The sequence below is a fragment of the Dendronephthya gigantea genome, unplaced genomic scaffold (genome assembly GCF_004324835.1).
Source record: "Dendronephthya gigantea isolate DGI-Jeju-01 unplaced genomic scaffold, DenGig_1.0 000005F, whole genome shotgun sequence".
Taxonomy (NCBI): Eukaryota; Metazoa; Cnidaria; class Anthozoa; order Malacalcyonacea; family Nephtheidae; genus Dendronephthya; species Dendronephthya gigantea.
In genome coordinates this window covers 1,343,466-1,360,038 of record NW_021163015.1, presented here as the reverse complement: position 1 = coordinate 1,360,038, position 16,573 = coordinate 1,343,466, and the positions used below count along the sequence as shown (strand labels likewise).

Sequence of the window (16,573 nt, the reverse complement as noted above, 5' to 3'; positions counted from 1 at the left end):
GCCCACTCATTCGAGGTATGTGGGCGATCATTTAGTAAACCGAGTTATTATTACATCAACAATATAAACAATACCGTGAGATTTAAAAACAATTCTGCTATGTGCGTACACGCGGTTTTTTTGTTTACGAGAAAATAGCCGCAACTTTTACTGGTGGATGTACCGTGACTACTATATGCAATACAGTTATATATATACGTTCCAATATAACCAAAGAGCAGCGTGGCAGCGTCTTCAAACAACCGGCATTAAATGTGGTATAACAACTGCCTAAATAGACAAAACACTTCTCGACGTTTCGACCTGAGGGCCTTCCTCAGGAGAGTTAGTATGAGGGAGAGTTACTAACTCTCCTGACGAAGGCCCTCAGGTCGAAACGTCGAGAAGTGTTTTGTCTATTTAGGCAGTTGTTATACCACATTTGATGCTCAGTTATATATACGTAGCATCCAGTGTTTCTTGTTAAATCAATTTAACATTTCACAATTTGCTTCTAGGCGTCCAATACCTCAGACACACTGTGGTTCAGGTGCCAGCTTAATTGTTCTATACGATAACAGTACAAATGTTAAAGGAAGCACATCGCGTTTTCTTACTAATGATCGATAGAGCTGACATTAACCTTAAAATTGTTAACAGTTTCTCGGCTAACTGATGAACACCGTCCTTAATTTCCTTGGCGACGACTTACGTCACATAATACTTTCTCATCTATTGTCATTGAAGGAAGTCGCTATATTTTGTGTGCCGCTTTTAGTTTCAAAATGATAATATCATAATATTCATTTTCAGACAAGGCAAGAAAATCCGTATTGAAAAACTTTATTAAATTATGAATTAGCTAATACAGTTTGTTTTCAACTATATACTTATTAACGTTGGCATTCATGATCGCTATACATCAAAAATCAAAATACAAAAGTTTTCTAAATGTTAATGAACTATAGTCTTATGGTTTGTTTCAACTTAACCGTCCTTATTAAGTGCACGGTTCAATTTTCTCTTTGCATTGTCGATCAACTTTAACAAAGGCACCAAGTCTTTCTCCAAGGCCTCAACGCTTCCTCTGAGGGCGTTCAAATGGGTTCGGCAGTTTTTACTTGCCTCCGCACTTTGCTGAAATTCTTGAAGCAAATTCTCGACCGCCTCAGTTTGCTTGTTATTGAGACCTTGATTCAAACTAGCCAACTGGTCTGCCAATAGGACAATCCAGATTATCAGATTTTGGCCGTCAGTGAGGCCTGTGATGGCGTTGGGGACGTAGATGTAGTATTGCTCGTCTTGATACTTGATTTTAAACCGACCTTGACTTGCCCGAACACTGATACCGCTTCTTAGAGAAAATAAGATGCCGACCTTGAAATCTTTGTTCTCCACCACATTTTTCTCAAATCTTTCAATATCTTTTGCTGGAACTTCATTTTGGCGGTCTTTCACTTCGACGAGGTATTTCTGCCGCGAGTGCGCAGACGTGATCTGAATGTCCGCTTTGCGTCCTTGGCTGGCGACGCTGTAGATTGTGTACGTAGGAAAGTAAGCTTGTAAAATTGACTCCACTCTGTCTTCTCCCAAGGCCCCTTTTATCGCAGGATTCTCGTATTTAGTTACTAGTTTCGTCAAGTTGTCATCAGAATGTCTAATCGACGACTGAATGGCGTCTATCCTTTTTCCCAGCGTGGTATTTAGCGATTCCAATGATGGAACTTTGCTCGCCACTTCGTGTATATCGCTAACGAGTTTGACTTGCATTTCCGACACACCAGTGTGCATCTTCGTTAAAGATGTGGTGACCTCGTTTTGTACCGCAACAAATTTCTGCGAAATTTCACCAACCTTGTCGTAAACTGGCTTAAGTTTCTCGCCCACAATGTTCTGGATGTGATCTGGGGTTTCAGTGATGTTTATCGTGATCGATTCCTTGACTTTAACACCAATCGCAAACAGCTCGAGTAAAACAGCATCGCTTGCTTCACCGACCCAGGCTGGAAACTGACACAAGTCTAGCTCAATCGTACGAGTTCTGCGCGCCTTCTTAAACACATCCTCTTCAGTAGCCATGCCTTTGATTCCGGAAGAAATGAAGAAAGCTTGTTTCAAGTTGGACTCTCCACGTTGTTTGCGCTAGTACAGGTGAGGTCACGTTGTGTACGCACGGTTGATAACACGTCGCGTCTTAAAGCCGGAAATCTGAAGGAGTGCTTCTTGATCCCATTGTATATGTAATGCAATAGACATTTTTTTTTATGGAAAACGAAACCGAAGGCAAGACCACAACGGCTTTGTGAAAACCGGTGGCCCAGAACTGAGTATCGTGGAGTTGTTGTGTTGGCAATGGATGATACCATGATTACCATGTATTACATAATGGATGATACCACCATTACCAATACCATAAATGAGAATATGGATGGTATTGCTAATAGATGGTGTCATCAGACATGTAGCTATGTTCGGATATAACCAATGAGCAGCGTCTTCAAACAACTTTGTGTCAAATGTGGCGGATAGAGCTCTTAAAATAATACCGTCCACCTGATACCGTCGGAACTCATGGGTACAACGAACATTGTCCGATACCTCGACGACAAGTGCCGATGCCGACCAGGAATTTAAAGGTAAAAAACATGGAGTTTACAGGGAGTAAAGATGAAACGGTGAAGGTACGCCGTATTTTGCAACTTCTTTTAGATTTTCTCGCTTTTTTTGGACTATTCTTTGTAGTGTAATAATACAAGAAGTTGTATTTTCTGTTGCATTTAGTCTCCAGCCTTGCTGAGAGTTGTGAAAAGTTTAACATCAAGGTAATCAATGATAAATACTCGTACTGCGTCTTTGTACATCTAAATGTACTATTGTACTGTCTGTAATGTACTCTCATCTACTTGCACGATCGATCGTGGTGACCACTATTGTAATACATTAGTTTAATCCACAAAACATCCATCCTACTGAATAAGTTAAAGTTATACAACCCTCTTCTTACAAATCACCTTCAGATGTTCTTTTTTCATCAGAGTTGAAACCACTCAAATTCTGTATGACGGAAAGTTTCTCGATAAGGAGAGCATAGATCTTTGTTGGATGACCCATTCCACCTTTATATTAATCCCATTTGGGTGAAGAGTCTCGCATAATTTGAAATGCATGCATTATATTTGTGCTCAGGTCATCAGCAAGCAGGAAGTATAGCTTGCTTATACCAAACTTCCCTAAATTGAGAAGGATATTTCATTGCTAAAATTTCAATCTTATGTGAATGGTAACAGCTATGCTGAAGTGTTCGTGCATGCGTTACACCTAAACATTACGAGCTAACATGCTATTCCTGAATCATCACTCACAGTATATGAGATTTAGAAAACATTTGACGTGACAAAATGTTTGGAAAACCCCTATGCTAGTATGGCATGGTAGCTAGGGCACCTAAGGTTTATACATAATTTTGGATATAGTGGAGAAAACAAAAGTGAAAGAGATCTTGAAAAGAAACGTCTGGAATATGAATTTAATGACCAAGATCAAATACTAAACAAGTTGGTTGAAGGCAAGTGTTCAGGAGTACCTTGCTTTAGTGGTCTTGCTCAATAAGTGAGATCCCTGAGATATAGCATTTTCATTTTATAGAAAGACATGTCTCCTTGAATTCCACTCTTCAGTCGTTTACTGGAATTGCATCAAGGATAAAAGGTAAATTTTACTCAAAATACACATGTGCATGCTGCTATTATACAATGGTTGAAAGTCCCTTATCCTTGCAATAACTTGAGTACTTGCTTTTTGTTCAGATGTGCTCCAGTATTTCTAGTATTATTGCATTAATTCACACCATGTATATAGAATCAAATAATCTGTTTTACACATTGAATCAAATGAATTTATAGCTGCAGTATAAATATAGCTCCTACTGTTCAAAGTATTATTTTATATCTTACTACTCCTGATTTGTTCAGATTCTCGTGATAAAGTGAAGGTTTTGAAAGAAACTTTGAACAACTGCAAAAACCTACTGCACTGCAAAAGAGATGATCTTCGGAAACACTGGATTGAAAGCATGGAACTCAATGATGTTCTCTTCTTGCTGGATAAAATGTATGCCAGTTAAAGTCTAGTAAAAATGATATATTTAGTGCCTGCATAAAATACAAATTGTAATTTAAAAGTCTGTGGGATCATTTTGTAATTTAACTGCCTCCTGCATGCCCTTGTCTAGCGATAAAGCAAGAAATGTTCCTGAAGAACTTCAAAAATACACCGAATCAAAATACTATCTTCATGCAACTAAACTTCTTGTGCAAACAGGTAGAGATTTACGTGATGTTTCAGACCCCAAGTAAATTTTGAGACACATTAATGCAAAAATTATATTCACCAAATGAAATGAAAGCCAAAATGAACTTCACAGCAATTGCTGAAAACGTACGTTTTGTATTTTTCATTAGTGGAAGTGTTGGATAAGAATCTAAAAGGAGTGGAAGCATTACGGGAACTGAGAGTTGACTTACAAACCAGAAAAGAGGTTAGTTTCTCCAACGCCTATATTCACAAAGAGTCAGCGTTTGGATGTAATTTGTGGACAACCGTCAACCAATGCTTCTATTGGCCAATCATAGATTCATCTGCCAACTGCATCGCACAGTCCAGACTTTGTAAAGATCAATTTATTAAGTGACTTCAAACTGTAATGTCAATATAAGTTGTTAGATGATTGTTACTTCACTGAAACATTTCAGAGAATGCACGAACGACTTCTTGATGAATTGAACAGACATCTTTACCTGGAATCATCCAAAACCACACAGCTGAAATCCCTAGGTCTTAAAGGTATTTAGAACAGACATTCATAGAGTTACATAGTTACGTTTTAAAGAATTAAACTAAAAACCAAACTCTAAACTATAATAGTCATCATACATAAGGAAATAAATCAATATATTCTTCAGCGTCAATCACGGGATTGATCGATCATACTGTATGAAATATGCTACCAGTAGAATAAATTGTAATCTTAAGGCTAGAGGTTTGATTCCTATCGGAAAGTGTAGTACCTTATTGGCCCTATTTTGTGCGCTAAAATTAAAATGGTATTTTTATTCATGTAGTAAGACAGTAACTGAGTAATTTACATTTTACAGGAACCTTCTCACCAAAGCGAGATGACAAAGGTACAATAGGAAGGAATTGAAAATTTTGTCGTTTACGTGATTATAGTTAAGAAAATGAAATAATTTCTTGAGTAGTGCATGTCTCAACAGTCAACTGAGTTAAAGTCCCGAGCAGGGCTTTCAAATAGCTTTCAAATGACAAAAGAGAGAAGAAACAAAGAACTTTTGATAAGAATGCATGAAATATTATTCTTATACCACAGAGCCCTCATTCCCTTGTAGTTGTCATTTGGAAAGAAATTTCCTTCAATTGTGGAAGCCCTGGTCCTGAGGACTTAATTCATACAGGAATAAAAATCCTGCATTAAAAACTCAACCGTACATGCATAACTTTTCAGATCAAAGTATTGTAAGCGTGGAAAGCATCCCTGTTCCTGAATCACCCGGTGGAGAGTTCAAACGCACTCATAGAACCACTGCATCAAGTAAGTTTTACTGAGCTTTACTTTCACACGCATTCAGAAATGCCCCGCCATAACAAAATGTCTTGTTAGTTCATGAAATCCATGTTGAATTTTTAAGAAAATGAAATTATAAAAGTTCTTACCATGCGATATGAACTGTAATAAAACCTGGAACGCTAACCTTTATAGTTCAGCGCTATATTTGGTGGAAGCTAAAAATTGAAGACTCTGTTTCTCGTTCAATTTTTATAAAAATTAGCAAATGATTATATTTTACATAGCTCTAGACTTTCCTTGATAATCACTCTCTATGCTTGTCTCAAACGTTCCGAAAAACTACCTTCAAATTTGGCTTTAAAGATGGCGGCCAAGTTAGCGTTCCAGATTTTATTACAGTTCACTGGTTGTTACCAGTTCACTGGTTGTTACCAGTTCACTGGTTGTTACATGCCTCCTGTCCTGATTGGTGAGTGTGTTTCCACGTGTCTAACGTGTATAATTTTTAGGAAATCAAATTATGGAGGAAACTTTGGCCGCAGAAAACTCCGAGGATAAAGAAGAGGTTTCAAATTTATTATGTGGAATGCTGCCGCGGGATTTCATCAGTTCTATAACTCTTGAAACAATATTACATATTTCTAGTTCGTCCATGAAGATCTCCACATTAATCCTGAATCCGACAGCGCTCATTTCATGACAATCCTTGTTCAATGTCTGGCTTTACTAGAGAAAATCCCAGAAGCTACTGAGGTAAACAAAATTGCCGAAGTTTTTCTTCTCTTCGGCAAAATTTTTTAGATGACAAGCAAGCTCGTCTTTGTCTCTTGTACAGGAATTGAAAAATTGTATGAAGCGAGAGATGACTGGTATCGTTCATCGAGCCACAACAGAGGTTAAAGAAAGGTATGAGTCTCTTTGCAGTTTTCCTTGAAACGAATATAACTGGTAAGCCATGTCTCCAACCGGAAAATTGGAGCCACGTTTGTCTGTGTTTAAACACGCATGGGAATCCTCTTCCAATGAGAACGCTCGAACTTCACATGCTCGAGACCGAGACACGAACTTCGTGCGGCTTCGAAGGTCATTGGATTCCAAAATTTTGCTCCACTTTAACAAATGAGTGAAATGACTCAATATCAGAAGAAAGAGTTCTTGTTATATTCATCTTAATATAAATGACTATCATTAATGAAGACTGTCTTGACTAATGCAACACTGTATGTGTTTGAACGTTAAAAAGCAAGTATGCTTCAATAAGATTAAAACCTCGTCTCGCAAATACACTAAAACACAACAGCGTCAGTGATTGGTTTTAACATCATTATTTCAGGTTGGGAAATAGAGAAGAAATGAAGTCTAAATTGGTAACAAAAAGCAACATCGATTTTCGCAACGTTCTCTGCAAGGAAAACAACATTCTGTTTGCATATTTTTTTAGAATGTTCTCCTAAAACTTTTGGAAGTTATTTTTGAAAAGTTCAAAGGTGTCGCACGGGCACACGAGGTTGTTCTTAAAGCGCTACAGCGTGTAGCAGCTGAGGTAAGCTGAGTTATCGCAAGGATACTGCAGGAAAACTGAGATAAAATGAAAGTCTTGAAGACTTCACGTTTTTGAACGGCAGTAATATGAAAACAACAAAACGATGCCCTTATTTTAACAGGAATTAAAGAAAACTGAAGAAACTCTTATGCCGATAGATGAGGAAGATGCCCATGATACGGAAGTCGTTGAAAAATTGACGATTAGAAAATTCGAACAAGGTAAAAAAACACACTTTAGACTGACACGAAAGGATGAAGCAGACGTGGGTGAGTTGAGCTCCCTAAAATAAATATTTCTGGATCTTTATCAGAACTAAAATCTCTACCAGGACTAAAAAAGAAATCTCAGTAATTCCCGATTAGTAAAATTTTCAATGGGAATATTGGGAGAGGCAAGATGAGTTTTTGTGTGTGGCTAGCCCAGTGCTTGATATGTGCATGCTTCCTTTTTGACACATTTGAATATTAAACAATTTTAGAAGCAACAAAACTCTACACAATGGAGGACGTTTGGTCGGAGATCCAGTACACGGTAAATTCGAAAATAATTCAATATTATGAGCATAAAAAAGATATCATTGTGAGTTGATTATAGCATAATGTATCGATACATTGTTAATCATATGTTCCCTACATTGAATATTCTGTTTTTGACCTACTATACCTTTCGAGTATGTTGTTCCTATTTGCCTTCATTATTCCCAATCTATATTCCCAATCATTATTCCTATTTGCGTTCTTTGCATTCTTTATTTATATAAGACAGGTTACCAGCACAGTGCACAAGACCTATTCATACATGCAATGAACATAACTGATGTATAACGTTTGTTCTAGATCCAAGGTCTGCTCAGTGATTATCTTGACATACAAAACAGACAATCACCTCACCATACAGCTCCGGCATTGTTCTCGGAGTCTGAAATGTAGGTTATTTATTATTCAACCATTTCATGTACATCATATTGCAACAGCAGACTATGTGGTGATTCGTATATTCTGCATATTGTAAATATACTTTAGTCGTCGCCTTATATTCTTTCAATATCTCTTATATACAGGGATATTTCTTCTTTTTTCTCCATGAAAAAGAAAGGCGCTCCTCCACCAAAAAAGGTATTTGCAGTTTGACACAAACATTAAACTTGTGAATCATGATATTTTTATATCGTTTATGTTTATGGTATATCTCAATCTAGGCTCAAGTTAATATTCAAGCAATAATATATCGCAGTAATTAGCACCGTCGTTCATCTATGTTGTTGAATATAGTCTACAGATCGATCATCGATAGTTACTACTAATCCTGAATATTTCATTATGTAGATCCCATTATTTCGCTTCGAGGGCTCGTCTTCATCTCTCAGTATGAATACGTACATCCGGGAGAAGAGACAGGAGGCTGCTTCACCAGTAAGTTACAACATGTTCTCATTCCCAGTCCCGTTTCTCCTCTTTCCCCCCTGATCTATGCGTGTACTGAATGCGAATTGAGAGCCTACGAAGAAGGCGAACAGAGATCGTATAAGCAAGGCTTTATAGGTTCTCAAAATCGATCTGAAATAATCATCATGCAAGCATAATTTTGATCTGAAAGACCACGGTATCTCTTATTGTTTGTAGTTTAGTATAACTGAGGAGGAAGATCCTTATGGAAATGAGATTTACAAAACAAAACCAGAGTTACTTTGTCCTCCAAGTATCAAGAATATAACAGGTATTGTAGAAGCATTAAGGCCCGTTTACACAATTTTTGGTGCGATATTATGTGCGATTTTCTTCTTTTGGCAGATGTGAATGAGTGGCTAGTTACGAATGCTCTGGTGTATAAGAGCTCTCATTTGAACATCAGGAACTAATTCACTCATTCACATCTATCAAAAGAGGAAAATCGCTGCAAAAATCGCAATTGTAAACGGGCCGTTGTTTTACAGTTTAGAATATGCCATCATTTTGTTTTCTTTATCTAGTTATTTTTCGCCCAGTGATGAAATTCGTGGAGACAGTCGAATCTTCCATGCATTGCGATTCAAAGTTAGCATAGTTACAATAGTGTTTCACCATGCAGTAACACAATCAGGGGTGGCGCCAAGAATTTCCCGAGACTCGGGCTAAGGTCCGCGACAGGGGGGCTGGAAGCTGGACTTCTAAGTGCTGAGTGTGGACTGCCGAAAGCGTCAATCAAAAAACAACTTTCGAAATTCAAATTATATCTGTTGTTCATTCCCCGACGAATTGTACGGGCTGTTTCCCCCCCTGCCCTCCCCCGGGTCCCCCTCTGGCGCGACCCCTGAACACAATATACATGAACATAAAGTTGGTGTGTAAAACCTATATTTTGCTCAAAGTAAAGTCAATTGCTTGTTATATCGTTGAGATTCTTTTTTGCAGAGAGAGATGTCTTTTGTATCAGTTCATCACTGACTACGTGAAAGATGTCTATCTTGGAGAGAAACAATATGAGATTAATCAACAAATTGATTCAGTCACAAAAGGTATGGATCAGAAAGAACTGAATCATTGTCATAGAGGTATTGAGCCTCACCTAAACGACGGCGCATAAGAGTTGATGAGAGACAATAGCACGGGAGATCTCCGTCAATATTTTTTCAAATTTTGCTATACAGGTAACGATGGTTTTAAGACACTCGTTTCCGCATCGGTCACAAAAACTCTCGAAGCTGATCGACCATTACTGAAGGTAGACTTTGAATTTGTAATTTGCAAGTAACAGTAATATAGACCTTAGGATTGACGTTACGACAAACTGCAAACTTTAAATCACATGTGAAAGTAAATCATAAGGTTTTCGACTGAATTTTAGATATTTCATGCCCCAACCTCAACCATCGAATATAGGAAAGAAAAACATGCATGGATGCAAATTGTAAAAATGTGTTTTTAGAGCACTGTGTTAGTTGAAGAAATGATTCAGGACTTGAAAGGTTTAATGCAGTCTCTGCCGTTGTATGCTTCAAAGTTTATGGAGATGATTTGCGCAATCCTGAACAACTATAAAGAAACATGTTACGCTGCATATAAAAGTAAGCTTTGTCTTTAACTGTACTTTGTGAAGCTGAGTGCATAGGTTCTTGATCGGGGGCCAATTGTATGAAACCAGCGTGAACCTTCATGAACCTTTGCTTTATTCACAGCTATTGTTAAAGTCACCCAAAGCAATTCTGTCTCGCCAATCATCAGTGCAACCTGGGCTAAAGATGAGGACATCAGTCGATTGTTAAGGTTAGTCCTGACCAATTAATATGCTTGTGATTGGGTATGAATATACTCAAATGTTCCTATTTCAAATTATAACTTTTCGTGTATGAAAAGAGTATTTCTCGAAAATGATCAGCAATTATATTCTCTTTAGATCATTACCAAACTGGACCAATATTCATGGACATTCAAAACCTCGGAAAAAGGTTCGTATATCTTTTGCTTATTTGAAAGCACTGACGTCCCATTTATTAATCACGAAAACTACAATACGTAAGCTCTTCATGACTTATCAATATATATGGTTTAAAAATTCTTTTAGTCCATCCATACAATTCGTTTCAATTGTTCAGTCTCGGACCTTTCTCCACTTTCAATAGACTTTAAAATTGTTGTTTTATAAATTGCTTTATCTTAAAGGAAATTGAAGAAAATTCTGAAGCAATCCGTTTGAGAAACGAAAGGGTAAATATGATATGATTTCATATAGATATGAGTTACCTAATGTTCCTAATATATTGTACATTTTATAATTTATTTGTGAGTTTGGAATTTTTTTCTCTTAGGAATCAGAGCTGTTAATTAACAACCTTAGTGAAGTCATCAAAAAGAACGAAGTTATTCTCAATTCTGCAGATCTCAAGACTCTGGCTAACTTACAAGAGAGCACGGTGTGTTGTCCTCTAGGGAACTTTCACATCATTCTCGTGTTATTTCGACCCTCAGTTGTGCTTACCTTTGCGCTCCATAACTTTTGAGATATTAGAAAATTTCAAATTCCACAATAGTCGATTTCAGTTACCTCAATTTCAGTAGTAGGAAAAAATATGAAAAAAATTGTGATAAAATTTAATTAAATATCCAATTACTTAGCAGAGCAATCTTATAGTTCCCTCAATCTGCAGCTTGGTAGAGACTAACCCTAAAGGATCTTTCATACTTTCTCTATTACATTGCTAAAAGAGCGTGGATTAGCAGAGGACGTTTTATGGACGTCTAAGCTCTATGGTGGCAGGAAAAAGATTTCTCCCACTAAGCCCTGAGTAAGGGAGAGAAGGCTCTTATGTTCTATTTTCTCTATAGGAATGGTTGACAAGCCGCATAAAGACATTCGCTAGTAACCTAAGCGCCAAGTCGACAGGAATCAATGTTGTCTCTCCCGGATCTCACGAGAAATTGAAAGTGGTAAAAAAGAGACTCATTCTGTTCGACCAACAAAATGCTGCAATGTATATATACAGTATAAATACTGCAATGCTAAAATATCTTTCTTCAAATTGCAGCAAGAAATCCCACCAATTTCTGAAGAGATGCTAAGGTATATTCATGTACAAAGCAATTGATAGTCAGGTGTGTAATTCGGTACAACTGTGGTTGCTAAAGTATAGTGTTTTTCAAATGTTTAGAATCTTGAATAACCTTGGACAAGAATTTCAAAACCTTGCTGAAATGTGCCTGTTGGTTTTGCATTTGGAAATCCGTTGTCACTGCTTCTATTACTTACTACAGGCTTTGAAACAGGTACAATACTGTACATTGCCTTGGAAACTAAGGGATGTGTAAGAACACTGCCCCTTGGATACGTTTTAATCTTAAAAAACAACGTTGATCTTTTAAGTATAAATAGAAATATACAAGTGAGCAAACTGATTCTCTTTAATAAGTCTTAGCATTTGATAAACTCCACAGCATTTTTTACTGTTCTGTACTCCTTACTAAAGTCAACCGACCGACAGCACAGTGAATGCAACTACCTTGGTATTACAAACCACTGTAGTCTATATCTCCCTAACATGAATTCATTCCTATTTCTAGACCACTTACGTGTGCAGTGTTGAGTCTGTTGATGCCGATAACCTGGTTATTCAGATGAACAAGGATTTGATAACATTGGAAGATATCGTTGCAACCAGTTTGGCGACACACAAGTTCAAGTAAGCACTCTTAACTACTATCGGCGATCAGTATAAAGTCGCACCAGAATACAGAAGACTTATTTACCACAAGCAAAAAACGTTTAACACCGAGTCATTGTATTTTCAGATACATGTTTGAAGGTCTTGGTCATATGATGTCATCTCTCATAATCTCAGCTGCACCAACCGTCAAGAAAATCAACTCAAATGGCGTAAAGAAAATGTTAGTAGAAACCATTCTGCGTATACTCAAATTCTACTCAGTGGCGTAGCCAGCCTGACAATTTAGTCATGCTATGCAAATTTTATGTTATTATCATTATTCATTTCTTTACAAATTCATTGTTTTCACAGTCAATAAACACCAAAATATTAGCATAGCATGACTATAAATTCTCGGGCTGGCTACGCCACTGATTCTACTGCGATTGCCCACCATGGACAGTTCACCTTTACATTACTCCTATATATCGATTTAGGTCGAGAAATATTTTTGCGATACAACAAAATCTTCTGAATATCACGCAATCTCGTGAACCTGATTTGGATAAAGCAAGATTATACTATGACTTGCTGTACAAAATTCCTGGGGTAAGTCCTCGATTTGCACGAAACACGCATGCACGCGCAGGGGGCTTGGCAAACGAGCTACGATTGGAGGGGGGTTTATGTGACATTGACTAACTTTTATAATGAAAAATGACCAACTTTACTTTCCGCGTACGGGGAAGAATCATATAAAATTATTTTTGGAAGCAGCTTATTTTGAGTATGATTATAAACCTGGAAAACAATACCGTACGTGTTGCATATTTCAGGAACACAACAATTTGACCAAACTTTGCAGTTGTATTTACGTTATGATGTTCCTTAAAGCTGAGCGTGGTGTTTTGATTTCTTGCATGGATCAAATTTGATCAATGCTATAACTGGAATCATCCTTTGCTGACCGGGTTTTAAATATTTCAGGATTTCTTTGTTGTCTTGGTCGAACAAGGGGCCAAATATTCAGATGCCGAATATGAAAACATTCTCAATTTGTACGCGCGAAGCCAAGCCGTGATCGACAGGGAAGGGCATAAACAAAGACTTACCAAACTTAAGGAAATCCTGCGCGAACTTCGAGTGAACCAACAGACGCAGGTTTGAGCTAAAATAATTCTTACGTTAGAAAGATGCCTCGAAGGAATGCTCTGGAAAAAGGTTAGTTAACATGGAGCTGTGTCCAAATCCTGATTGTTCACATATCTACCTTCTCTGATTTCACTTGGGAGAAAAAATTGGCGATTATTGGATTTTGTTGATGGGTAGTTTCGCTTGCCACTGTTTGGGTCTCCTATAGTGCAATACACGAAAATTTTGCATATACTGGAATACTACCAACGGCTACCAATATACTTTGAACTAAGGCGAACTAACCAACACGAGGAATATTTTAAACCTCTCATGAATGAGAACTCCGTTAGGCTTATTCTGTAGAAATATATAGATTTATATAGAGAAAGATTTTCGATTATTAAGATAAATGAAAATGTTACTGGCGAGGTATATATTGCTATGTTTTTCATAAAGCAATTCACTAGCCGACATTCATATTTTAAATAATTTAATTTAATTCACTGACATTGACATCCAATTCATTGACATCTATAATGTTCATGGAATCTCTTGTTAATAAGAACAGATGAAAGAGTTCTGGTTGCATTAACGACGATTTATAAATATCCTTGAAAATGTAAACTTTATATTTGCGTATTGCAATGTCTGTCAACGTGCTCTGTCTACAGTGAAAACACTCTTCAGTCTCACCACATTACAATACATAAACCACGTTGACATTTCCGGTTTTTAGTTTAAATAAAAACCTGGCTTTATACTGCCTGATCATCGCATTAAAACTCACTCATCCCACGTCGGGTCGTACTCGGATTCGTCCATTTCCGGTGTTCACACGAAGCAAACCGGACGACATCGAGCACGCTCCGGAATTCCGGTCCGGTGAATCTCAAGTGAATGTCGCCTGTGATAGCTTGGATCTGCAAATCTGTGAATAAACTTAATTTAAAACTATACCTTATACATCTGACCCCATTCACATGGTCGTTTCATTTTCACATTTTAACACGAGTTTGAAAAGTGTTTCTGCGATCCTATTACACGCAGGTCAAGCATTTGCTCGTACAAGGCCCGACGGGGTGGCGATTAATATACGTATACCTGTAAGTATTTTCTCGCGGTAATTTATTCAGTGCAGGTAGAGCCGGTAGAAAGCCAGGATAACCTCAAACAGTATTGAAGAAAAGTATAGAAGAAATTTAGTACGATCGATATTATTTCAAAGATAATAGCAAAAACGTGAGTATAGATGAATTAACGCGGAGTCGTGAACATTCCGTATCTTGTTTTTCTCGCTATACTCTCACAGTACTTTGTGTCTACGCAGCATAATTTATCGAAAAAAATTCTAGAAGATTAGAACACAATTTTATGTTTCTCTCTTTTAAAGCTAAGAAAATAAACAGACAATTTTCTTCAAATATGCCTTGATTTCGGGTACTTGGAATGTAGACTGAAGATATTTACAGGTAAATCTCGAGTATTTCTATTCTTTAGGCATACTTAGCTACTTACGTGAGCCCAAGATATAAGAATTATTACGAACAAAGGCAAAGGTCTTACAAGCGTATGTATATATAGGCCAGTGTCTGTCTCAGTACTTGTCCAAACCTGTTTGACCTTCGATTGTATTTAAACTAAATTTACAACAAGTAATATCTCACCTATTAAAGATGGACGAGAATATTTGTTTTAAACGTATTTATCGTTTATTTACATTCACTGTATTACTGCAATATTTTGTCGTGTCTATATTTCATTCACCAAAACAGGTTTAAAAAGAAATCATATACGTTCACCGAAATTCTTCGCTTCTTATTTCAATTACAAACGTGCGTTTGCCGAACATTTTATTGCGAATTTAGCGCTTCAAACTTCAGCACAAATAAATTAAACGCTTGGTTAGAATCGTATAAGAATTGCATCATCATTTTCCAAGCATTTGATTCTTAACAATCGATGCTCGCACTAAGTTCCCGCCCCCTGCTGTTTTCACGAACGTTTGCCTCAAAAAATATATGTCTCTATATCACTTGAAACAAGAGATATTTGGACCTTGACAGAAGTATTTTTGTTTCCGATACAAAATATGATATAGGATGTTATGACGTAAATTATTAATGACCTTGGTTTTCCCGGGAAATGTATTTCTAAGAAAATGATGTATTTTGCTTACGTAATACAATTGATTGTTTGTCCACATGCAGGTGAGCCAAACTAACAGGTTTAAACACGATCTGTTTCTCATCAGCATGAGAGCTTTCATGTGTGTTAATAAGGGGGAATTGTGTGTTATATTTTCACCGTAATATATATTAATAGTCCCTCTTTTTAATATTAGCAACGCACGATGACGAGGCATCGCGCGAAGCAGAAGGATTAGATTAGTCAAATATCCATTTTTTCATGATGACATGCGCTCTTTGTTGCACATATAGCTAATCAAAAATAAGTCAGATTCAATGTGCTGATGTAATCGCTAATGAATATAATTTCATTTCCGTAGATCAATGATATTGTTTCTCAGATTATTAGAATATAGTCTATGATGAACAGAGCTTTAGCCAACGATGAGAACAATTACGTTTGAACGGCATCTTCTGCATATATTCATATTTAGATTCAGTCATTCATATCATATAATGTGCTTGCGATTCTAAAACAAACGGCCCTGGGTCGCCAACACGAAAGCAACATTCACCTTCAACGCTGACATTTCATCTAATTTGAACAATTCAGGTGTAGTCACCGATTCCCAGTCAACTTGAAATTTCTCAATTCCAATGCAGTTTCCCCAGGGTGAACGTTCTCTCGACAATATGTCATCAGTTTACGATGAGGTCCTCGCAGATGGATCAATTCTGAGGCGTGTCTGTCCTTCTTGTGACACCCCTCGTGCCTTCACCCACGACGTTCAATGTCATTCGTGTAAAAGCGAACTGGTCGTTCGCTATAGAAAAATTAACACAACCGCTTGGGTCCGGCCTCGGAAACCACCGGATAAAGTACGCGGTCATTATCGAGAATGCAAGCATTTCATGCAGGGGAAAAAGTGTTTTAAAACGCCCTGTGGGTTTGCTCATGGACAAGATGAGGTAGAAATTTGGAACCTATGTCGTTTGAAAGGCGAGTATTATGCAGTAAAATGGGCATAAAGTAATTTTATTTTTATCTCAGAATTTTCTTTTGGCAAGAAAATGAATGGAAAATATTT

General features: G+C 37.3%; 2 protein-coding genes across 2 annotated transcripts; one reads left to right on the top strand and one right to left on the bottom strand.

Moving 5' to 3' along the window:
* Positions 1 to 828: 828 nt before the first annotated feature.
* Positions 829 to 2,246, bottom strand: LOC114516147. Its single transcript, XM_028535545.1, has one exon. It carries the CDS (start codon positions 2,056 to 2,058, stop codon positions 967 to 969), a length of 1,092 nt encoding a protein of 363 aa, XP_028391346.1. The 5' UTR covers positions 2,059 to 2,246; the 3' UTR covers positions 829 to 966.
* A 256-nt stretch (positions 2,247 to 2,502) lies between these two features.
* LOC114516145 (exocyst complex component 4-like) lies at positions 2,503 to 16,278 on the top strand. The gene is made up of 38 exons (XM_028535543.1): positions 2,503 to 2,660; positions 2,761 to 2,801; positions 3,453 to 3,544; positions 3,625 to 3,687; positions 3,951 to 4,089; positions 4,211 to 4,299; positions 4,440 to 4,516; positions 4,731 to 4,821; positions 5,133 to 5,162; positions 5,501 to 5,587; positions 6,073 to 6,128; positions 6,209 to 6,316; positions 6,399 to 6,469; positions 6,897 to 6,930; positions 7,005 to 7,106; positions 7,228 to 7,327; positions 7,588 to 7,640; positions 7,946 to 8,034; positions 8,170 to 8,224; positions 8,435 to 8,521; positions 8,732 to 8,825; positions 9,079 to 9,142; positions 9,500 to 9,603; positions 9,736 to 9,809; positions 10,014 to 10,152; positions 10,264 to 10,351; positions 10,482 to 10,533; positions 10,748 to 10,792; positions 10,894 to 10,998; positions 11,411 to 11,512; positions 11,611 to 11,645; positions 11,734 to 11,848; positions 12,143 to 12,261; positions 12,371 to 12,466; positions 12,723 to 12,834; positions 13,213 to 14,598; positions 14,750 to 14,828; positions 16,099 to 16,278. The coding sequence occupies exons 1-36, from the start codon at positions 2,595 to 2,597 to the stop codon at positions 13,390 to 13,392; spliced, it is 3,054 nt and encodes a 1,017-aa protein (XP_028391344.1). The 5' UTR covers positions 2,503 to 2,594; the 3' UTR covers positions 13,393 to 14,598; positions 14,750 to 14,828; positions 16,099 to 16,278.
* Positions 16,279 to 16,573: the final 295 nt, after the last annotated feature.